This window comes from Schistocerca americana, chromosome 2 (genome assembly GCF_021461395.2).
Source record: "Schistocerca americana isolate TAMUIC-IGC-003095 chromosome 2, iqSchAmer2.1, whole genome shotgun sequence".
Taxonomy (NCBI): domain Eukaryota; kingdom Metazoa; phylum Arthropoda; class Insecta; order Orthoptera; family Acrididae; genus Schistocerca; species Schistocerca americana.
Window position 1 is genome coordinate 380,043,490 of NC_060120.1, and position 25,453 is coordinate 380,068,942.

Below are 25,453 nucleotides of genomic sequence, written 5' to 3' on the forward strand. Positions count from 1 at the left end.
TAACTATGGATATTTAAAAAATTGTTCAAATGGCTCTGAGCACTATGGGACTTAACAGCTATGGTCATCAGTCCCCTAGAACTTAGAACTACTTAACCTAGAACTTAGAACTACTTAAACCTAACTAGCCTAAGGACATCACACAACACCCAGTCATCACGAACGGATATTTGATAGAAGTTTTAAATGTTATAACATTAAATTATATTTAACGCAAATAATTTTGATTTACCTTGTCTGCTGTAAGATCGTTTCCTATTAGAACAAATGTAATCAGCGAGCAGCATAGTGCGAGTCTTGTAGTGCACAGACCGAATGACATATAAATTCCACGAATGTAGGATGCCTTAATGATAACTTTCAGTTCGAGCCTGAAAAGACAACACCCTTCTTCAGTTTACACCGTTATGTCAGGCTAGTGTACTCGATGAACGTGAGAGATTTCAAACATTTATGTTACATTATTCAGGACAATTTTTATTGGAGTTTTGACAGTCGTGAGAAGCATGACTGGCAGTTTACTCACACTAAGATAACGAGCGTAAGCGGTTACTTACTTTCTGGCCAGCTCAATTAGCTTAGCGAAAGGTTTCTCCCAGGCGTACATCTTTATCACTTGCATCCCGGAAATGATCTCATCCGTAAGACGGACTCTCTTGTCCGTTTTTAGCGCCGTCTGACTGCGGTATTTCGATTGCAGCGTGCCCAGATAAGCTGGAAGGTAATTTTAATGTGACACTTTAAACGCATGATAGATTAACTTTAAAATACTGTTAACGTGATATTTCAGAGACGTATTTCTAGTTCAGATAAACTTTGACGCTGTTACTAGAATCATTCATGCACAAAATTAACAGAAAGAGATTTAGACGCACACAACAGAATCCATACTGCCCTCTCCGTTCTTTCAGCGTTTTGCAGCTCATTGCATAAAGTATTAAATAAAAGTCAAAGTAGTCTCATACTCATGGTCAGAGTGTATGGGAGCAGATGTAGGAATCCCGCATCACCGTTCCACGCATTGTACCATTGTTATGGATGAAGGGAAGGGAGACAGTAAGATCTGGTGGCTGGCACACTTCTCTCCAGTACAACCAAGAGGGCCGCAGAGCTTAAGGTCCCCATACGACCGACGGATCACCATCAATAGCACCGCATGCCCTCGTTTCCTAAGACATTGCGGAGATGTGTGGAATTTCATACGGGATATTGACGCAAAAATCGATCAGGAACTTCACGTCACCAACTTTCCTCCCCTTGCAGGCCAAATACTGGCAGTGGAAATGTATTCACCACCAGGATTCGAAGCAGCCTACCTCCAAGTCAAGTGTCACTACACAAGCGTACGTTAGCGACCTCGGCTACGGCAGCGGATACAGAAGATTTAATGTTGCAGTAAATCACGCATGAGTCAAAGTAGTCTCATACTCATGGTCAGAGTGTATGGGAGCAGATGTAGGAATCCCGCATCACCGTTCCACGCATTGTACCATTGTTATGGATGAAGGGAAGGGAGACAGTAAGATCTGGTGGCTGGCACACTTCTCTCCAGTACAACCAAGAGGGCCGCAGAGCTTAAGGTCCCCATACGACCGACGGATCACCATCAATAGCACCGCATGCCCTCGTTTCCTAAGACATTGCGGAGATGTGTGGAATTTCATACGGGATATTGACGCAAAAATCGATCAGGAACTTCACGTCACCAACTTTCCTCCCCTTGCAGGCCAAATACTGGCAGTGGAAATGTATTCACCACCAGGATTCGAAGCAGCCTACCTCCAAGTCAAGTGTCACTACACAAGCGTACGTTAGCGACCTCGGCTACGGCAGCGGATACAGAAGATTTAATGTTGCAGTAAATCACGCATGAGGTTTATGTATGAAATTATGCCGCACTGTAAATAGCTTACAAAATGGTGTGAAGTGTGTGAGGAATAAACGGGACATAGTGGCATTTCGTGCAGAAGTGAAATTAATATCGGTCATCAATATGAAAATATTTTACGTGATGTACTACAGATCTACGGAATGCAAGTTCGGGAAACTGCGTTAATGACAATTACGAAGAGGTAAAATGCGATACTCAGAGTGTGCAATGAAGAAACATTATTTTTTACGTCAAAGTTAGCAAAATTATACAACCGAATAACTGAATCAAGCACGACGTAACAAAGAAGTATCAAACAGTTGAAAGCGCGGAAGCTAAACAAAGAAAAGTGCGAGGTCATCCACATGGGTATTAAAAGAAACCCAATAAATTTTGGGTATACGATAAATCGCACAAATCTGAGGGCTTTCAATTCGACTAAATACCTAAGAATTACAATTACGAGCAACTTAAATTGGAAACACCACATTGACAATATTGTGGGGAAGGTGAAACAAAGACTGCGCTTTGTTGGCAGGACACTTAGAAGATGCCAGAAACCCACTAAAGAGACAGCCTACATTACACTTGCCTGTCATCTGCTGGAATACTGCTGCGCGGTGTGGAATCCTTACCAGGTAGGATTGACGGAGGACATCGAAAAAGTGCAATGAAGGGCGGCTCGTTTCGTGTTATCGCGCAATAGGGGTGAGAGTGTCACTGATATGATACGCGAGTTGGGGTGGCAGTCACTGAAACAAAGGCGGTTTACTTTGCGCCGAGATCTATTTACGAAATTTCAATCACCAGCTTTCTCTTCCGAATGAGAAAATATTTTGTTGACACCCACCTACGAAGGGAGAAATGATCATCATAGTAAAATAAGAGAAATCAGAGCTCGAACGGAAATATTTAAGTGTTCCTTTTTCCCACGCGCCATTCGAGAGTGGAATTGTAGAGAAGTAGTACGGAAATGGTTCGATGAACCCTCTACCAGGCACTTAAGTGTGAATTGCAGAGTAACTATGTAGATGTAGATGTAGATGAAATGGAATCAAATGGCTTAAAGAATTCTTCAATATAAACTGACACCCCTCTAACTTAAAACAAAAACCATTTATGTTGCAAGAAATCTGCACTGAGTAGTAATGGTCAGTTATTATTGTACCCTTTGCAGTGTAATCGATCATCAAAAAACATTTTGCATCCCATAAAATACAGCTCGTAATTTTTCTAACAGCTGAAATCGACTTCCTCTGCTTCAGTGGTGTTCCATTCCTCACATGAATTGTGGATTTATGGATTATTTACAATAGTAAACTGCTGCACAAAATCGCTTGGAATCTCATTAAAACTGCCCAAACGTTATTAAGAAATTATTTTCTGTCCTTACTGTAGGTCAGCAGGCAACATTTGCTACCTACATGGGGTGGACAAAAATATGGAAACACCAAAAAAACACATTACAATGCCTGATACGGTGTATGAAAACCGTTGGCACTCAAAACAGTATCAATACGTCTAGAAATGGATAAATACAGATCCTGTATGGTTTTCGAAGGAACAAAAATTGGAGACAAGTAATGAACATTTTGTATGTATCGCCCATAGTTGGCTAGCACATTAGAAATTAACAATTAGTGAGTTATTCAGACGACGGCTTGGTGTGTTATCTCAAATCATTATATCAGCTATATTACCACTGAAATGATCCTGCATGGGTTTTGTGGAGAGGCACGAAACATGCATACCATGGAAAGTTGTACTAAGAAATCATTCGCACGATCCGTGCAGCATGGAATGGAGAAAGTATCGACAAAGAGCAGATCCTGTTACTACAACTACTCGAAACGCCCGTCGCGGAACAGTCAAACAAACGGCATCAGCATCAGCATCAGCGTATGTGCGCCCGCCCAGCTAGCCGCGCGGTCTAACGCTCTGCTTCCCGAGCAAGAAGGCGTGTCGGTCCACGGCACGAATCCGCCCGGCGGATTAGTGTCGAGGTCCTGTGTGCTGCCTGCCTGTGGATGGTTTTTAAGACGGTTTTCCATCTACCTCGGCAAATGGGGTCTGGTTCCTCTTATTCTGCCTGAGTTACACTATGTGGGCGATTACTGCGCAAACACTGTCTCCACGTATGCATACACCATAATTACTTCACCACGCAAACATTTCGGATTACACTTGTCTGGTATGAGACGTTCCTGGGGTGAGGGAGGAGGGGCCACTGGGGGCCGAACCGTATAATAACCGTCGGTGTGGGGTGGCGGTGGGGTGGGTGGACTGCTGTGGCCTGTTGTGGGGTTTTGAACCACTGACTACGGCGGGACGAAGCATCTCCGTCATTTCTAGGTCCCCAGTTTAATACACAATACACAACGTATGTGCGCTTCCTCACGTTGAATCTGAGCCAAGGTTATACATTTAACTAACATACTGTACAAGTAGGTGCAAATATAGATTATATATTCTCTGGACGTAGATGTGGTACTTTGTCTATATTAACGTGGCAGATGAAAATGGTAAAGACAGTAGTAATATGAAAATACACTGACGAGCCAAAACATTAGGACCACCTGCCTACAAAGTTTTTCACTGTGGATTCCTTGCATAAATAGTTCTCTTGCAGCGTCAAATTTGGATAAAAATTCCGAGCTTTCGAATATTGGCCCCTGATAATGACGATGGAGATAAAAGTGACAGTCGTGAGCTGGCGAAAGCACAACATTTTGTTTGAACGGAAGGACTATGGGACCAAGCTGCTGAGGTCATCGGTCCCTAGGCTGACGCACTACTTAATCTAACTTAAACTAACTTACGCTAAGGACAACACACACACACACCCATGCCCGAGGGGGGACTCGAACCTCCGACGGGGGGGGGGGGGGGGGGGGGGGAGCAGCGCGAATCGTGACAAGACGCCTCAAACCACACGGGTACCCCGCGCGGCAATGAGCGGAAGCGGGCACTTTATAAAGAAAAAGAACAACAGAGGGAGACTTCTTGCATTTTACTGCCTGATGCGAGGGATGGCTCTGCAAGCAACACTGGATAGAGGGATAGAGAATGCAAACAGAATCCATAGACGTAGAGGGCACCACCCCGGTAAGCACCATTTCCGTGTTGACACCATGACGTAATACAGCCAATCACTTGCTGTCGTGTGAGTATAAAAATGGGAGCCTTGCCGGTTCAAGACAGTCGGTTTTAACCCCTGCTGATGGTGATGGAGGTAATCATCGGAAGCTTGGAATTTTATCCGACTTTGACGCGGCATGTAAACCGAGAACTTTTTATGCATTAAAAGCACCTGCTTCAAAGCGTGTTGATTCACCTTCGGAAGGCAGCACAGCAGCGATTCTGACTGGCTCGGGTTTGAGAAATCTTCGGTAGGTTTCCGGAGGGATGGGGAACAAGATGTCTACTTACAGGTCACGCAATTCCCGTAAATTAGTGGTAAATTGTAGGTGAGCGTGGGGCTGCCGCTCGATAACGTCTCAGATTTGATCCACCGAATTCAGATCAAGGGCAATTGGTTGCCAAGACAGCAACCTGAGATCACTTTCATGCTCCTCAAATCACTGTAGTGACAGTGATAATTTCTCTGCCTGTTAGATGCCATGGCCGCTGGGGAAAAGATCAAAGACGAAGAGATGCAGGTGGTCCGAAAAATATTCACATACTTCACAGCTGTCACGGTGCCTTCCATTACCACCATAGGTCCTATTGAAATCCAGGGGTGAATGTCCTCCTTACCATAATACCGTCCGCAGCAGCCAGTGTCCGTGGCGCGGTACAGAATACGAGCAGTCTTCGCCTGGACGACGACGTATCCTAACATGAACATCGGCTTAGTTTAACAAGAAATGCGATTCTTTCGACCAGGCGAAACTTTGCCATTGCACCACGGTCCTATCTTAATGATCCTGCACCTGCTGATATCGTAATTGAAGATCTCGTTGGGTCAACATGGCATGGCAACTGTGGTGGAGCCACAGGTCACACCGCTGAACGGTGTGGTCTGAAATACCTGAGTCTGCACCAGCACTGTACTCTGTCGTCAGACCTGACACAGATCGCCGCCTATCCTACTGTATAGAGCAGGCAAGCTTTCGATCCTCACGTTTCCTGATGAGGGGCGGGGGGGGGGGGGGGGGCTTGTTTGGGGGATGAGGCCAGACACCGAGGTCATCGGTCTCATCGGGTTAGGGAAGGACGGAGAATGAAGTCGGCCGTGCCCTTGCGAAGGAACTATCCCGGCATTTACCTGGAGTGATTAAGGGAAACCTAAATCAGACTGGCCGGACGCGGGATTGAACCGTCGTCCTTCCGAATACGAGTTTCCTGGTCAGGTGTGGGCGTCCAAAACTTCATTGGCTACCACTTTTCATAGATGTTCACTACTGTAGCACGTGAATAGCCGACGAGCATCACAGTTTTCGAGATCCTCATTCCGAGGCGTCTGGCCCTTTGTCGAAATCGCCTATGTCAGTGGATTACCCATTTGCGGCCTGCATCGTGGCTAGAGTAAATTCCCACTCGTCTCTGCTCCACTAGCATAGTTTCCTTACCTAGTCACGTACGTGTAACGGCACCAGACAGGATTCAGTTTCAGGATGGGCAGCGGTCGTAATGTTGTGTCTCATCTGTGTGGACTGCATAGCCTCCCGATGCAGATATTGTACTTCATCTATTACTACGGCCATTGACAATATGTTAAACCTATATAGTAATAAGAAAATATAGCAATAGACGTATGGCGGCATCACCTTGTGTAGGTACGATGACGAGCACCAGGCCAATTCCAACGAAGGCCGAGGGCCCAATAGTGGCGTAGAGGAAGTAGGCGCAGACGCAGCCGCAGATTGGAGCGCACCACATGATGAGCATGAGGACAGACACTATGTCGAACCTACTCACGTCGTTGGACAGCAGATTCACCACTTGCCCAGCTGCCGTCTCCCCCAGCGCTGTGCGGGTCAGCCGCAGGGACTGAAATGTATTGAGCGTTTTCTTCAGTTACTGATTATTCAATAAAACCCCTTAGCTTATTGCTAGTAATGGTAGGTTTAAAAAAGAATTGTTATTCCAGTTACTAATAAAGCATTGCTGCTAATGAGCAAAACAACAGCCATACACACTAGGACAAAAAAAGAAAAAAAACGAAAAAAATACTCTATGAAGGAGTTATGCGAATTTGCCACCAACTGGTATTCATACAGTAAAATTCAATGATCTGGGCACATTCGACCTGGAATGCCAGTGACTACAGCAGAATTGCCTTCAGTGATGTGTTCCGCTTAGAACTGGGTCTGATGATCGTCACTGCGCGATAGCGATGCAAATGTTACCGAAGATGATGACAGTAAAACGGATTTACTAAATACAGTTTTCCGTAATTCCTTCACGAAAGAAGATGAAGTAAATATTCCAGAATTCGAAACCAGAACAGCTGTTAGCATGAGTGACATAAAAGTAGATATCTTAGATGTTGCGAAACAACTCAAACAGCATTTACACAAGGTTGGCGCCGATGGCGACACCTACAACGTGCTGACATGAGTGAAGTTTCCAACCGATTTCTCATACACAAACAACAGTTGATCGGCGTTCCCTGGTGAAACATTGTTGTGATGCCTCGTGGAATGAGGAGAAATGCGTACCATCACGTTTCCGACTTTGATAAAGGTCTGATTGTAGCCTATCGCGATTGCGGTTTATCATATCGCGACATTGCTGTTCTCGTTGGTCGAGATCCAATGACTGTTAGCAGAATATGGAATCGGTGGGTTAAGGAGGGTAATACGGAACGCCGTGCTGGATCCCAAAGGCCTTGTATCACTAGCAGTCGAGATGACAGCCATCTTATCCGCATAGCTGTAACGGATCGTGCAGCCACGTCTCGATCCCTGAGTCAACATATGGGGACGTTTGCAAGACAACAACCATCTGCACGAACAGTTCGACGACGTTTGCAGCAGCATGGACTATCATCTCGGAGACCATGGCTGCGGCTACCCTTGACGCTGCATCACAGACAGGAGCGCTTGCGATGGTGTACTCAACGACGAACCTGGGTGCACGAATGGCAAAACGTCATTTTTTCGGATGAATCCAGGTTCTGTTTACAGCATCATGATGGTCGGAACCGTGTTTGGCGACATCGCGGTGAACGCACATTGGAAGCGTGTATTCGCCATCGCCATACTGGCGTATCACCCGGCGTGATGGTATGGGGTGCCATTGGTCTGGGTCACCTCTTGTTCGCATTGACGGCACTTTGAACAGTGGTCGTTACATTTCAGATGTGTTACGACCCGTGACTCTACCCTCCATTCGATCCCTGCGAAACTGTACATTTCAGCAGGATAATGCACGACCGCATGTTGCAGGTCGTGTATGGGTCATTCTGGACGCAGAAAATGTTCGACTGCTGCCCTGACCAGCACATTCTCCAGATCTCTCACCAATTGAAAACGTCTGGTCAATGGTGGCCGAGCAACTGGGTCTTCACAATATGCCGGTCACTACTCTTGATGAACTGCGGTATCGTGTTGAAGTTGCATGGGCAGCTGTACCTGTACACGCCATCCAAGCTCTGTTTGACTCAATGCCTAGGTGTATCAAGGCCGTTATTACTGCCAGAAGTGGTTGTTCTGGGTACTGATTTCTCAGGATGTATGCACCCAAATTGCGTGGAAATGTAATCACATATCAGTTCTAGTATAATATATTTGTCCAATGAATACCCGTTTATCATCTGCATTTCTTCTTGGTGTAGCAATTTTAATGGCCAGTAGTGTATATGAAAACAGAGTTTCGAAGTTCAGAAAGGCCGTAATATGCGAGCGTAAGGCGGCTTCTAAAATTCTTCAGCATGCTGACGTTAGCGCTGTAAACCTGTGCATCCACGGGCGTCAGTGGACTGACGTGGCAGAGGCACGTGTGGGACTCACCTTGCGGTAGACGAGAGAGCAGCAGGCTACGCGCATGCGCATTCCGGTCGAGAGGACGCCCAGCATGAAGTGGTTGACGGTGAGGGTGCTGATCGCCGTGACGATGACGATGGCGGCGGCGTACAGCATCGCCTCCTCGCGCGACATGGTGCGCGGAGTCGAGAAGTACTGCAGCAGGTAGCCCAGCAGCAACGGCTGCACCATCCTGCCGGAGAAGCAGACCCGCGCTTCAGCAGGCACTCACTGGTATGTGGACTGACAAGTGTTAACTTTACTGCTGCGGCTATGCTGTCGTTGTGTTGATTGAATGAAGTGGGATATCTGCTACCAGTAGTCGACTTTGTCCAGAGATGTAAGAAACATGCGACGAGAGCGACCGCTACAGTCGCAGGTTCGAACCCTGCCTCAGGCATGGATGTGTGTGCTGTCCTTAGGTTAGTTAGGTTTAATTAGTTCTAAGTTCTTGGTGACTGATGACCTCAGAAGTTAAGTCGCATAGTGCTCAGAGCCATTTGAACCACATGCGACGAATGGCGTAAACAACATGGCGACTAGATGTGACGATTTTTTTTGAAACAGACTAATCTACAGATGCATCTGGCACCACAAACAAGTTTTTTTTCAATGAAATGAATACCCTTAGATGTGTACAGGCGTTGATATAAGTCAACGGGGACAGATGAAAATGTGTGCGCCTCGACAGGGACTCGAACCCGGGATCTCCTGCTTACAGGGCAGACGCTCTATCCAGCTGAGCCATCGAGTACACAGAGGATAGATAGTGCGATTGCTGGGACTTATCTCTGGCACGCGTCCCGTGAGACCCACATTCGCAACTCATTGTCCCACACTATATTCATAGTGCCCCTGCCCATCATACTCATTACTCGCGGTTTTACTGCCGATTCCCGTAAGAGTTCGGGCACTGTTTGCATCCGCACAGAAGAAGATGGTCAAATGGCCGGTGACCACTTTTTTTTGCACATTCGTTGGCGTCGCCAGCGCACAACAAACAAAACTGTCACCTTCCAACCTAACCTACAACTCGGGCAAAGCTACAAATCAGTCTTTCACCACAACCGGCTTCTCAGTTTCACATTCGTTGGCTTTGCCAGTTGACAACAAAACTTTGAATATGCACACCAGAGTATAGTCATACTCTGGTGTGCACAGCCATTAACATTACGTCATCGGTCAAAGTTCGTATCAAATATTCCTCTTGACTCCTGCTGATTTTTCAGTTGTTCATTACAACGTAAGTTTTTGTGTAATAAAAGTGCATTCTGATGTAACGTAACTTTGTGCTACGATATAAAATTGCTTGAAACAGTCGCTCTCTTTCCGTATTTATCTTTTTACTTTGTCAGTTTTCTTCGTGTGTATCAACATTTCGTATTTGGTTTCCTTTTCAGAAATTATCCCCAATGTTACTAACATTTGCTGGAAGTCGGAACCTCCTCTTATTCCCAGTGAGATAATTTATTTTCTGTATGACAGTATCCATGAACTAATCCTGGTACGAGAGCACTGCTGAACTTACTTTTGAATACATTTGTGCGCACTTGCATTGTGAAGCAACTGGCTTATCACAGTCGTTGTCAAGACTGCAATACAAACTACCACGTTACAGGTTTGTTCAAATGGTTCAAATGGCTCTGAGCACTATGGGACTTAACTGCTGTGGTCATCAGTCCCCTAGAACTTAGAACTACGTAAACCTAACCAACCTAAGGACATCACACACATCCATGCCCGAGGCAGGATTCGAACCTGCGACCGTAGCGGTCACGCGGTTCCAGACTGTAGCGCCTAGAACCGAACGGCCACTCAGGCCGGCACAGGTTTGTAGTAGATGAATTAAATCCACTCTTTTGGATCCCCATGTCATGCAGTTCAATCAGTATACACTATCTGCCAAAATAAGTGAAGCACCTAGAAGACACGGTCGGCTGTCAGTGACACATCGCTGCGAGGTCTAGCCGCGCGGTCTGGGGCTCCTTGCCACGGTTCGCGCGGCTCCCCCCCCCCTTCCCCCCACGGAGGTTCGAGTCCTCCCTCGGGCATGGGTGTGTGTGTTGTCCTTAGCGTAAGTTAGTTTAAATTAGATTAAGTAGTGTGAAAGCATAGGGACCGATGACCTCAGCAGTTTGGTCCCATAGAAACATTCCACAAATTAAAAAAAAAAAAAGTGTCACATCGCACATGTACTCATCATCGGCGGACATGTAAAGGAATGGAACTGCAATTATCTGTGGGAGGTAGGACAGCCAACAGAGTGCATTAGTGTTGTTCGTGTTTAGTGTTGTTGCCAGGTCAGGTAGGGTATTTAAGAGGCGTGAACGGCGATAGATTGATCACTGCGAGAGACACGGAAATACCGCGCGCGAGACAGCATTCTCAGCACATAATAAAGTTTGAAAGGGACCTCACTTTCGGTCTCCACTTGGTCGGGTGGTGAACCTTGCAACACCCAGTTTTGTGGGCCATTCCGGTGTAACAGTGGCCTGACGCTGGACTGCTTGGGAACGTGAGTGTGCGTATACTCATCGTCAAGATGTTGGTCGACCATGTCTGACCACAATAAGGAAGGATCAGAGTATTGTGCACCAAGCACATCGTAACACCTTCATGCCTGACATTCAAGAACAAGAAATGAGCTCCCTACAACAATCTGTGTCACCCCACCCATTGGTTGGAGACTAGTAGCAGCCCATCTGGGGAAATACCGTCTCATGCATAGGCTGTCGTTAACACCATGACCAACATGTCTGGTTTTGGAATGGTGCAGTGACCCAGAAGCATGGACTGTTGAACATTGAACATTGTGCTCAGCGATGACTCGTGATTCTGCTCTATCCCGGACTACTGTCATCAGCGAGTGTGACAATAACGTCAGGAGACGTCCAATTCTTCCAGTGATTTGGAGAGTCACAGTCATGTTACTCCTGGCGTCGAGGTATACATGTCGATGTATACACATCAAAGCCAAAATGAAACCTTTTCACTGTAGAAATGCAGTACCATCAAACGATAACTTGTATACATGGCAGAGGATTTGAAAGTCTGATATGTGATGAAGCCAAATATTTTGCAGTATCAACTGAAAATGGCAAAAGTAGCAACAGGGAAATAAATAATTTCTAAAGTCAACGGTGAATATGATGTCCTTTAAAAACTTCAACATGACCAAGAACCACTACTATAAGAAGTTAATCTTCAGGTATAACTCCACGTCATGGCTCGTAGTGACTGAGGGGACTGTGATGGGGTAGCCAGAAAGATCCATATATTTTTCCTCCACAAAACATGTGTGGGATGAGTTCGGACGTCTACTCCGCGTTAGTGGCAGTATCCAGGATGTCAAAGGCCCGTTACAACAGTTGTGGCCCAGCTTACCTCAGGAGAGGATACAGCGGCTTTATGACACTCTTCCCAATCAAATTAGTGCCAGGCCAGAGGGGGAGCAGCTTCATTCTGACAAGTGGACTGATACTGCCAACTTCTTTGCAAATTTGTCTCGATTTTTTAATCACCGAAATAACGGCAGATACCCTCTCAACCTGTGCAGTTTCATTTCGTTTTCTTCTCTGCTTCTGGGTGCTTCACTTCTTTTTATAACGCAGTTTACATTTGATCCTAAGACATTCTGTAGTAGACCAAAACTAGTCACCGTACTGGAAAAAGTGCTACAGAAGACTCTGATAAAGGATATTTTAAGTATAATAGCAGTTTTCTTTCAGACACGTGTCCGAGTATTCTGTTCCTACAAATTTCGATGTCGATGAAACGTTAACCTCTCAACTTCCTATTTGTCGCCCTTTTTGTTCGTGTTCGCCTACTGTCCGCTATGTCAACGATCTACCACTTCAGAAATTGAAAGGACGTAGGACTGTGTTTGGGTAGTTAGTTGTTTGTATGTTGCATGGATCATAACTGCCATCTCTCAATGTGACGTGGAATGAATGTATTTTACAATAACACCCTCTCTATGAAAAATACCGGAGTAATCTGTTTCACTTATGTGATTGTCTTTCGGAGTGAAAGGTGATGTTAAGCAGATATGATTTCAGTTTTTGGTCCAGTTCGATTTTGTTGTCTATTATATTGGTTACACCAGTGACTAAAAGGTTCGCTCATTTCCGTATCACAATAAGGCTGAGTGGCGGATAATGTAACTAATTTCATGGTATAGTGTTATATTTGTGACTCTGACTTTGAGAGATTCAGTAACGGTGTATGACCTCCGCGAGCGTTAATCACTGCCTGGCATCTACGTGACATGCTCCGTTTAAATGTAAGAACGCCGCCCTTTGGTATTCGCTCCCGCTCTTCAACGAGAGCCTTGAGAGGTGTTGGAGAGTCTTTGATGGAGCAGGACGATCACGGATACATCTATCAAGCTTATTCCACGTATGCTGGATAGGGTTAAGATTGGGAATGACGGCTGGCATTCTATTACTTCAACGTTCAGGCGTCGCTAGATATCCCTTGTGATGCCGTTCGCAATGGCCCTGGCATTGCCTTGCGTGAGAAGGAATTCAGGACATCGTATACCACAGCCACCACATGGTCCAACAGGACCTGTTCGATGTACTGCCTGGAGGTAATGCGACCATGGGCAACAGCGAGATTAGTATGGCTGTCAAAAATTACGCCTCCCCACACCATCACACAACACAAGAGAGGCGCTCTGCATCGCGGTGTAGCTTGCTCGCCAGGTTTCGAGAGGGTGCGTTTCTGGATGAGGTATCGAATATATTGCTTCCCCCTACTTATACTTCCCGAGGAGATCACGAATGTAAAATTAGAGAGATTAGAGCGCGCACGGAGGCTTTCAGACAGTCGTTCTTCCCGCGAACCATACGCGACTGGAACAGGAAAGGGAGGTAATGACAGTGGCACGTAAAGTGCCCTCCGCCACACACCGTTGGGTGGCTTGCGGAGTATCAATGTAGATGTAGATGTAGAATCTGTCGATTTCCTGGGCAACGTTCGGCAGGTAGCACTCCCCACGGCGTCTCCACACACCAATACGGCCATCGCCTGGCATCAGGCGAAATCTGTACTCGACTGTGAATAACACTTTTCGCCAGGGTGGAAGTTGCCAGTTGACATGGGAACAGCCGAACTGAAGGCGAGCTGCGAGATGATGTGTCAAGCTGGGCACTCGAACATGACGTCTGGGTCGTAAAGCCCTTTCTCGTGATCTGTTCCTTACAATCTAATCGGACACAGCGACTCCAGTGGCCCTTCTGAGATCGTCTTGGCGGTAGCCGTACGATGCCACAACGCATCGATTGCCACATTCTGGTCTTAACGTGTGTCTGTAATGCGTCGGAGACCTTGTCCAATTCGCCTCCTGTGCTGGCCTGTCTCCTGTAGCGTGTCCGCAACCTACGGATGGCAGATGGAGAGATACTCGTATTTGCGCCAACACACGACGTAAAGTTCATCCTTCTTGGATAAAATAGACTGCCCTTGCAACGTGTACTGCATTAAGACATCGCATTGCATTTGCATTGTTGAATACAACGTCCACAAATGAGAACTGCCGTCTGTGTAACTCACTAGAGAACACTAGGACACCGGTACTTCCTTTGTTCTGAGGGGGCACTTGATACTGTAATGCATAATACAGCCGATAGATGGCGAATGACTTTAGTTGTTGCGTATACAAATAAAGAGATTGCCTGGGACTACGCAATAAATCCACAGGTACCATATGTATCAAAAATGATTTAACATACCTGACTTTCTCCTAATTCTTTTGAGCAGTGTACGTAGGAATATAATTGTATCTGACAAATTATAGAAACGCACTACACGTTATAGCAATGAACGTGGAAGAAGTATTATTTGTAAATTGAGGGGGATCACTTCTATCAGGTGCAGCGGGGTATGTATACACTGAAGCGCCAACGAAACAGTACAGGCATGCATATTTAAATACAGAGATACGTAAACAGGCAGAATACGGCGCGGCGGTCGCCAACGCCTCTATAAAACAAGAAGTGTGCGGTGCATTTGTAGATCGGTTACTGCAGCTACAATGGCAAGTTATCAAGATTTAAATGAGTTTGAATGTGGTGTTATAGGCGGCACACGACGCGGTGGAATGCAGCATCTCCGAGGTAGCGATGAAATGGGGAGTTTCCCGTACGACCATTTCACGAGTGTACCATGAATATCAGGAATCCAGTAAAACATCAGATCCTCGACATCGCTGCGGCCGGAAAAAGATCCTGCAAGAACGGGAACAACGACGACTGAAGAGAATCGTTCAACGTGACGGAAGTGCAACCCGTCCGCAAATTGCTGTAGATTTCAGTGGTGGGCCAACAACAAGTGTCAGCGAGTGAACCATTCAACGAAACCTCATCGATATGGGCCTTCGGAGCCGAAGGCCCGCTCGTGTACCCTTGATGACTGCATGACCCAAAGCTTTACGCCTCGCCTGTGCCCGTCAACACCGACATTGGACTGTTGATGACTGGAAACATGTTGCCTGGTCGGACGAGTCTCTTTCAAATTCTGTCAACGGACACTGCACGTCAGCAGGTACTGTGCAAGCTGGTGGAGGCTCTGTGATGGTGCGGGACGTGTGCAGTTAAGAGTGATATGGGACTCCTGATACGTCTAGATACGACTCTGACAGGTGGCACGTACGTAAGCATCCTGCCTGATCACCTGTATCCATTTAAGTCCATTGTACATTCCGATGGACTTGGGCAATTCCAGCAGGACAATGCGACAATCCACACGTCCAGAATTGCTACAGAGTGGCTTCAGGAACACTCTTCTGAGTTTACACACTTCCGCTGGTCACCAAACTCGCCAGACATGAACACTGTTGAGCGTACATGGGATGCCTTACAATGTGCTGCTCAGAAGAGACCTCCACCCCATCGTTCTCTTACGGATTTATGGACAGCCCTGCTGGATTCATGGTGCCAGTTCCCTCCAGCACTACTTCAGACGTAAGTCGAGTCCATGTCAGGTCGTGTTACAGCACTTCTGTGTGCTCGCGGGTGGCCCTACACGATAGTAGGCAGGCGTATCCGTATCTTTGGCTCTTCAGTGTATATATACTCGTATAATAAGAAAGTATTTAATCAAAATTGTTTCTTTCTTTTATTTGTGAAAGTATCCTTGATAAGATTATTCTAAATTAATTATTCAACAAACCTGCATCTGACTGCGTCTGTGAACTTGTTTCTTGAACTCCTCCATTTTGCCAGAAATGCAACATGTATTTGACTCAGCAATCAAGTTTAAGAAAATAATGCCGTTTGTGCAATGCCATTAAGATGGTACTGAAAAATTAACTTTTGGCCCTGATGTTTACTTAATGAAATTATATCTTGCCTTGAATAATGCTAGTTGCGCAATGGCATAAAATTATTATTTGAAATAACTTTTCTCTGATAACGTTAGTTATACCAAAATCGATTTCAAACTATGAACTGCACATATATATTGCATAGAGGCCTCATTTTCTTTACGTTCTTTCATTGGTGGGTAACTTTACTTTAGACTTATTTTCATATTCAATACAAGCAAAGGATGTGGATTATGATTCAGGGTGTTAGATTTAAAGACAATGTTGATTTCAATATATATATATATATATATATATATATATATATATATATATATATATTGTTAAAATTTTAAGTCATACGCAAAACCTACCACGGTTCAAATGGCTCTGAGCACTATGGGACTTAACTTCTGTGGTCATCAGTCCCCTAGAACTTAGAACTACTTAAACCTAACTAACCTAAGGACATCACACACATGCATGCCCGAGGCAGGATTCGAACCTGCGACCGTAGCAGCCCCGCGGTTCCGGACTGCGCGCCTAGAACCACTAGACCACCGCGGCCGGCAAACCTACCATTTCCAACAATTTTGTAGCCCGAATCACTCTTACAAAAAATTTTACAAAACGCTTACTGTGTCGAACCTTAGACATACAAATCCTAACTCTGAACATTATCTAACAAAAATCAATTTGAAATCATTATATATCTTCTCTCATTTACGTGCTAAAGTTTGGTCAGGGGCAGTGAACGCGACCCACCTTAAAACTGTCTGCACACGTCTGCCTCCTCCAGGTACCTACCTGCGACTCTCCGGTTTTTTACTGCGCGAGCCCGGCTCTCTTAACCATCAAAGATCCTCCTACTCGAAGATGTTATACTCGTTCCACCTTGCGGTTGAAACTACCGACTTTATTTTCTGGAGCTACCCTGATCAGACCTTAGCACATACCTTTCAAATGGAAGAAGTACGTCAGTTCAAACAGGCCCAGTAGATCTGCTGTTGTTCATTTATTGATAACCAGATGTAGAAAGCGTCTGGTATATGTACCGCACTTGTGTGTAACTTACGCTTAGTGGTAGGTGAATAGATAGTAACATCCAGTATACGCATTCTTAACATACCTCAAGACTACATCGTAGAGAAATACAAGACATCCCAATCTGATGCAATCCAAGCCAAAGGTCCTTGCCATTGCATTTATGAGGCTAGGTTTCTTCCTCTTGAGTTGTTTCTCCCATTGTCTGTAACAGGAATGACAGATATTATAATCAGATCAGACACACAACTTACTCCTAATCTGCAAATCATATCGTGTGGAGCTTTTAGTTTCACTGTTTATAGTTTGAATGTAGATTAATTTTTCATATGGAGATAGACATTCATGCACCAGATTGTTTTCTAGGGACAAGTGCGAGAATAAACGTCAGAAGAGTAGATCTAACGGTCTATTGTCATCGAGTATAAAAGTATTCTATAAGTAACGTAAATGGGTGGATAACTGATGTTATATTGTTTTCGTTGTGGTCCAATGACTGGTTTTTGCAGCTCTGCAAGTCATTCTGTTCCGTGCAAGCCTCTTCATCTGTGAAATCAACAATCACTTCAACCTGCTTACTGAATTAGTCTGTTGGTCTTCCTCTACAATTTTTACCCTTCCCCCCCCCCCCCCCCCCCCCATCGCCCCCCCCCCCCCCCCACTTACCTCCAGTACTAAACTGATGATCTCTTGATGTTTCGGAATGAGTCTTTTAGTCAAGTTACGCCATAAAATTTATTTACTCCCTAATTCTATTCAGTACTTCGTCATTAGTTACGCGATCAGCCCATGCAATGTTCAGCATTCTTCTGTAGTATCACATTCCGCTTCCACACAAGGCTACGCTCTAGACAAATATCTTCAGAAAAGACTTACATTCAGTGTTAAAATTCTTCGGAAGCACATTTACTTCCATTGTCAGTCTACATTTTATATTCTCTTTACTTCGGCCATCATCAGTTATTTCACTGCTCAAATTGCGCTAGTCATTTATACTTTCAGTGTCTTATTTTATAACCTGATTCACTCAGCATCCCAGATTTTATTCGACCACATTCCGTTACCCTTGTTTTGCTCTTGTTGATGTTCATCTTACAGCCTCCTTTCAAGACACAGTCCACATTCAGCTGCTCTTCCAAGTCGGTTACTGTGTCTGAAAGAATTGCAATCTCTTCGACGAGCCTAAAAGTTTCTGTTTCTTGGCCATTAACATTAATTTCTTTTCAAAAATTTTCTTTGCTCTTCTTTGCTGCTTGCTGAATGAGCAGGTTGGTTAACGTCAGGGACAGGCTACAACCCTGTCTTACCTCTTTCTCAGCCCTTGCATGCCTTTCAATTCTCATAGCTGCCGACAGGTCTCTGTGCAAATAGTATCTAAGCTTTTATTCCCAGTATATTATATCTGCAACAATAACAATTTCAAATAGTGTATTCCAGTAAACATTGTCAAAAGGTTCCCCTGAGGTTACAAATGCTGCGAACGTCAGTTTGCGTTATCTTAACCTATCTTATAATATGTGTCGTAAGCTCAGTAGTTCCTTACTTGCTCCTAAATTTCTCCGGAAGTCAAACTAATCTTCCGCAATGTCGGCTTCTACATGCTTTTCTACTCTGCTGCAAATAAATAGCGTCAATATATTGTAACAATGACATTAAACTGATAATTCGCTAATATTCACACCTGTGAGCACCTGCTTTCTTTGGAATTGTATTTATTACCTTCTTCTTGAAATCTGAAAGTACTTCAGCCCATTCATACACCTTGCTCACCAGGGTGAACAATTTTGTCATGACTGTTTCTGCCAGGGGTATTTGTATTTCTTATGGAACGTCGTCTACTCCAGGGGCCTTGTTTCCCACCTGCTGCGTAGCGCGTTGCTCCACATTTGGAATGCAATATAGCAGCGATTCTGCGTGGCATGGATACAAAAAGTTCTTGGTAGATATGTGGCACCAGAAGTCTACTGTAAATTACGGTCCGGTGGTTTGTGGGCTCGAAACTGTCATTTGTACTGAAGCGATTTATGTGGAAAGGTTTCTGGCATCATTATGGTCGCTCGACGGGAATTAACAGACTCTGGACGAGGAATAGTAGTTAGAGCTAGATGCATGGGACAGTCCATTTCGGAAATCGTTAGGGAATTCAGTATTCCGAGATCCAGAGTGTCAAGAGTGTGCTGAGAATACAAAGTTTCGGGGCTTACCTGAAGAACACTCTGGACTATTCGAGAGAATGATCTGGCCACTCAGATTGCCCGACATGAATTCCATCGAATTTTTGTGGGACATAATCGAGAGGTCAGTTCGTGCACAAATACTACACCGGCAACAATTTCGCAGCTACGTACAGCTATAAAGGGAGTGGATGGATCTGTTGAGTCCATTCCACGCCGAGCCGCTGCAGTGTGCCGGGAAAAAGTAGGTCTGATACGATATTAAGAGGTATCAAATTACTCTCGTCACCACAGGTATTTGTGAATACAGGATGATTTTTCCCATCGTGTACACACTCTGGCAATTGAGCGATGAGAGGATACGGAAGAAAAAATATCCAGTGAACGTGTTACGCCCGGAAATGCATCGTTCCCTTGCCAGAAACCATTTATTCAATCATACACTTTTACAGAGGCTGCGGTCTAATAGGCGCTGTACCATGCAGCCACAGCCATACTATGTATTGAAAATGGTTTCCATGTACCTCAACACATGCGTGTACGAACAGTAATACACTATGTGATCAAAAGTATGCGGACACCCATAAAAACATACGCTTTTCATATTAGGTGCATTATGCTGCTACCTACTGTCAGGTACTCCATATCAGCGACCTCAGTAGTCATTAGACATCGTCAGAGAGCAGACTGGGGCGCTACACGGAACTCACGGACTTCGAACGCGGTCAGGTGATTGGATGTCATTTGTGTCATACGTCTGTGCGCGAGATTTCCACCCTCCTAAACGTCCCTAGGTCTACTGTTTCCGATGTGATAGTGAAGTGGAAACTTGAAGAGATATGTACAACAAAAAAGCGTACAGGCCGACCTCTTCTGTTTACTGACAGAGACCGCCGACATTTGAAGAGGGTCGTAATGCGTAATAGGCAGACATCTATCCAGACCATCACACAGGAACTCCAAACTGCATCAGGATCCACTGCAGGTACTATGAAAGTTAGGCAGGAGGTAAGAAAACTTGGATTTCATGGTCGAGCGGCTGCTCATAAGCCCCACATCACGCCAGTAAATGCCAAACGACGCCTCACTCGGTTTAAGGAGCGTAAACATTGAACGATTGAACAGTGGGAAACGCTGTGTGGAGTGACAAATCATGGCACACAATGTGGCGAACTGATGGCACCGTGTAGGTATGGCGAATGCCTCGTGAACGACATCTGCCAGTGTGTGTAGTGCCGGTTGTGTTACGGTGTGGTCGTGTTTTCCCTTGCACCCCCTGTTGTTTTGCGTGGCGCTTTCACAGGCCTACATTGATGTTTTAAGCACCTTCTTGCTTCCCACTGTTGAAGAGCAATTCTGGGATGGCGATTGTATCTTTCAACACGATCGAGCATCTGTTCATAATGCATGGCCTGTGGCGGAGTGGATACACGACAATACCATCCCTGTAATGGACTGGCCTGCACAGAGTCCTGACCTGAATCCTGTAGAATACCTTTGAGATGTTTGGAACGCCAGCTTCGTGCCAGGCCTCACCGACCGACATCGATACCTCTCCTCAGTGCAGCACTCCGTGGAGAATCGGCTGCCATTCCCCAAGAAACCTTCCAGCGCCTGATTGAATGTATGCCTGCGAGAATGGGAGCTGTCATCAAAGCTAAGGGTGGGCCAACACCATATCGAATTCCAGCATTACCGATGGAGGGCGCCACGAACTTGTAAGTCATTTTCAGTCATGTGTCCGGATCCTTTTGATCACATAGTGTATGTTCCGTCTCACACGTTCACATTGGCCAGGCTGCATCCGAACAGTGTCAAAGGCAGCATGAATACGCCGCTCCAGTTTCTCCACATCCGGAATAGGCTCTTCATACATGACACTTTTGAGATGTCCCCATGACCAGAAATCGCACGGACTGAGATCCGGTGAACGAGCAACTTGACCCCTCGTCCGATTCGTCAACCAGGGAATACACGATTGAGTTGCGTCTGGATGTTAACGGCGAAGTGGACTGGAGCGCCATCATGTAGCAGCCACATAAACCTTCGAATCATCAATATCGCTTCTTCCAGCAGAGGAAACAAAGTCACCCGCAAGAAACGCCGATAGTTCCGGCCTGTTAGGTGACATGGAAGGAAGACGGGTCCCAAAATACGGTCGCCAATTATCCCAGTCCACACATTCCGGCTGCAGCGATACTGATGATTCGCTGTGGCTGTAACCTGGGGGTTCTGCATTCTATCCCACAAATGACTGTTATGAAAGTCGAAAATACCACTCCGAGTAAAGGTGGCCTCATCTGTGAATAGGATGGCTGACACAGATCCCGGAACCCCTGTTGCCTGTTGAGGAAACCAGTCACAAAACTGCTCTCGATATGGAAAATCTGTCTCTAGTAAGCCCTGCACACGCTATAAGTGATAAGGGTAGCAACAATTGTCATGGAGAATGTTCCACACGGTCGTCTGGCTGACCTGTCCTGGCGGGCCTAATGCCTGCTACTGACACGGCGGTCGCCTTCCACAGTGTTAATCACACTTTCCTGCAAGTCTAGTGTCCGAACATTGCAGGTACGTTATCATGATTTCCTGCTTCCTGAAGCGGCCCTGTCGCAAACGGCGAAACACTGTTGCAAACATTGGATGCTGTGGTTGCTATCAGTGGGGTAGGTCTCCTGATACAACCTTGCTGTCCGCCGCCCATTGCCATTTGCCTTTCCGTTAGTAAACACCATGTCGGTAAGCTCTCAATTAGAATACAGAACCGTTGTGTACAACGCTGTATCATATCCACTTCAAGGTGACTCAGCAAGAGAAATGAAGAACAGTACCGCCGTCCAGGAGGAGCCATGCATACTTAATTAACCATGGTTATGTCATAGGTGGGTATGAGATCCCAGTCTCTGTAACAAGGTTTGATAACAAAGTATGATTGAATAAATGGCCTCTAACATGGAAACCATGCATTTCCGGACAGAAGCTCATTAGACCTTTTTTGTTCCGTATACTCTCATCGATCAGTCCCTAGAGTTTTTGCACGGTGGAAAAAATGACCCTGTATTCAGAAATACACAATCATCCATACCATGTGGCACAGTTCTTCTTCTTTCTGGCCTTACTCCGTATCTCACAGGGTCGCTACGTTAATTTGACAACGTTAGTGGTAGTGTAGCCAGCCTCTTGCCCCAAACCTTCCATCCCCCGTCCACCGGGGCCAGAATCTTAGTATCCGGACTCTACCCGGTGCGGCGCGCTTATCCCGAATCCTGGGCGGGACATCATGTGGTAGGTTGTTTCTTGATATTCCTTTGATCACTTTGTGTACAATCACGAATAGGGGATGGTATCACGAGTGCTGTCGTTCATCCTTTTTTCTATTTCTTTTCATGTACATTACGTTACACTTACTCATTATTTCAGTTAAACGGTTGATCGTAAAGACATAACAACAAAGTCATGAAATAGCTATGTATAATATCACTTACTTTTCAAGTTGGTCCCCCAGACGGGCAGATGTATCGTCGTCAAGGGGTTCGAAGAGATCGTCCACAGTCAGATCCTTCGAGTAACCCTCTCTGAAAAGCGGCAGAGTGTATCTGTAACATATACAAGCATGTATATGAGTTCCATAATGTTATCGCGCAATCTCTATCTCATCAACAAACCATCAGCCACAAAATAATTCTTCGATAGTGAAAATAAAAGAGTGCTCTTGTGTGTATGCGTGTGTATGCGTTTGCGTGTGTTTGTCGTTAAATAGTTCGTTAAGCTCCACAAACGGTTCGATGTATCGAAGATTTTCGATTTGTACCAAAACTCCTCACAAAGAACGGCAGATTATCATCTAAATGGTACGATCTAAGCTGCCGCCAAAGTACTGTTCCCACACCATTATGTCACCTGCTTTCTCGTTCTACATCCACATCCATACTTTGCAAAACTCTGTGAAATGGGTGGCAGAGGATACTCCGCACTGCACCACTTACTAGGGTTTACAGCAGTTCCATTCCCGTACGTGGTGAAGACTGACTGTTGAAGTGCCCGTGTGCGCACTGTAATGTTGTATTCGCTGTCCCTGAGAGACTGTAGTGTATGCCCAGGTTATGTACTGAATACTGGTTCTTAAAAATTTGTTAATAGGCTTCGCAGGATAATTCAGGGGTCTGCCAGTTTAGGTTTTTCAGTCTTTTCTTTAAGCTTTCCCGTCCGTCAAACAAGCCTTTGCCCTTTCGTACTGTCCTCTGTCTACGTGAAATATCCTCTATATGCCATATTTGGCATGGATACCTCACATTTCTGTAGTACACTATGATGTGCTGCACACGAGTGTTTTGTAAGCAGTATCCTTGCTAGATTGAGTGCATTTACTCACTATCCCACCAAAGAATCGAAGTCTGCTATCTATTTTACCTATTTCACCACTCCATTTCTTTGCTCCACGCATTCCTGCCTTCATGTACTTGTATGAGTTTAGTGGTTCCAGTTGTGGCTCACTGATATTGTAGTCATATGAGACTAATTTTTGCGTTTTTTGAAGTGCCAAATCTTTTCTGAAAATTTAAGCAAGTTGTTACTCCTTGCTCTAATCTGATCAGTAACTTACTGAATATTAACAACAGAGAGTTTTTCAGACAGTGTTTCGTTATAGATGGCACATGATCTGTAAAAAGTCTGAAGTTACTATTAATATTGCTTGACGGATTTTTAACATGCAACATGACTTTCAAGAGCTCCATCACGTTTCGATGTGGCTTACTACTACATCTACCTAAGATTCTCCATCGAAAATAACGTGTTACGCTCTCCCTGCCAAGAAATCCTCAGTCCAGCTACAAACTTAGTTTTCAACGATCATACTTTCGTTAATAATCGTTGCTGTGATATCGAGTCAGAAACTTTCTGGAAGTGAAGAAATGGTGCATCCATCTTATTGACTTTATCCGTGACTTTCAGGATATGATGAGAGAAAGGTGCTAGTTGCATGTCGCATAGAGGATTTTTTTTGAATACACGAAGAAGTTTGGAGATTCAGCATTACCTTTGAGCCCAGAATACGTTCTGATATTGGGCAATTTCGTGGCAGTTGACTACCAACAACGCTAGACAGACAATTTGGCTTTTGCACTCAACGCATTTATCGCCTACTTTAGTAAACCTTATAGCGAGTGCTTCAACAACTGTAGCATCACACTGTATACCTCTTTTCAAGAGTTCTTGAATGTTTTTAAGAGACGGTCGCTGTCCCGTAAAGAAGACATTTGCTTTAATACTTCTACAGATGAGAAAGTGTAACTAAAATGGCTAAATCCTCGATCCTTTTCGGAGCATAGCCTAACGTCGCGGCGCGGTCGCTAGAGGAGAAGCTCCGATCGAATTAAAACGTGAAATCCGCGTTCCTCCAATATTCCAGCGTTTCTTGTGTCTGAAGACGGTAATATATTGTAAGAGGTGCAGTCAAGTGAAAGGAGACTTTTGGGGATATATAGCTGTAGGAAAAAATTAGTCAGCATCTCTTAATCAGACTCCTGCTTATCTTCTGTAATCACAATTTGTGACGTCGACTGTAGCCGGATGTTCTCAGTGGTGATTACGACACTTGATAACTGTACAGTCATAGCCTGCGATAACTATTCTGACGCAATCTTGAGAAATAATGGAAAAAAACTATTGGGTAATGGTACCGCGTAATTCCAGTAGCATATTCTGTTGTAGGTAGGCCTTCTACCTGAGTCCTTCATTCCTGACCTCTGTACATTACGACGCAGAGACAGTCGAAACTGCTAAGCGGCTGAACAATTTATACAGTATCGGTGGCTTTCAACTACTGGCGGCAACGGCTACCGACTGTCAGTGCTACGAGGACCTTACCGGACTATCCAGACATTAAAACAAACAGGGCACCACCACTCCACCACCCTTTCTTCTTCACATCTTGGGGGATGAACGCTGGAAACAGTGTACGGTAACTAGTTTCAGTACATCAGGATGCCACAATGTGTAGTCAGTTCCTGAAAATGGTTCAAATGGCTCTGAGCACTATGCGACTTAACTTCTGAGGTCATCAGTCGCCTAGAACTTAGAACTAATTAAA

The 25,453-nt window shown here is 45.1% G+C and overlaps 1 protein-coding gene and 1 non-coding gene across 3 annotated transcripts in view; both read right to left on the reverse strand.

Moving 5' to 3' along the window:
* LOC124594829 (ATP-binding cassette sub-family C member 4-like) overlaps positions 1–25,453 on the reverse strand; it is a 316,274-nt gene that overhangs the window by 199,223 nt on the left and 91,598 nt on the right. For both annotated transcript variants that reach the window (XM_047133276.1, XM_047133277.1), the window contains 6 exons: positions 22,848–22,958; positions 17,274–17,393; positions 8,827–9,031; positions 6,640–6,862; positions 558–714; positions 233–371 (listed from right to left, as the gene is read on the reverse strand). In XM_047133276.1, the coding sequence (XP_046989232.1) occupies positions 233–371; positions 558–714; positions 6,640–6,862; positions 8,827–9,031; positions 17,274–17,393; positions 22,848–22,958 (955 nt within the window). The remainder of the gene's footprint in view (positions 1–232; positions 372–557; positions 715–6,639; positions 6,863–8,826; positions 9,032–17,273; positions 17,394–22,847; positions 22,959–25,453) is intronic.
* Trnat-ugu lies at positions 9,519–9,593 on the reverse strand. The gene has a single exon. It is a non-coding gene; the product is annotated as a tRNA-Thr (tRNA).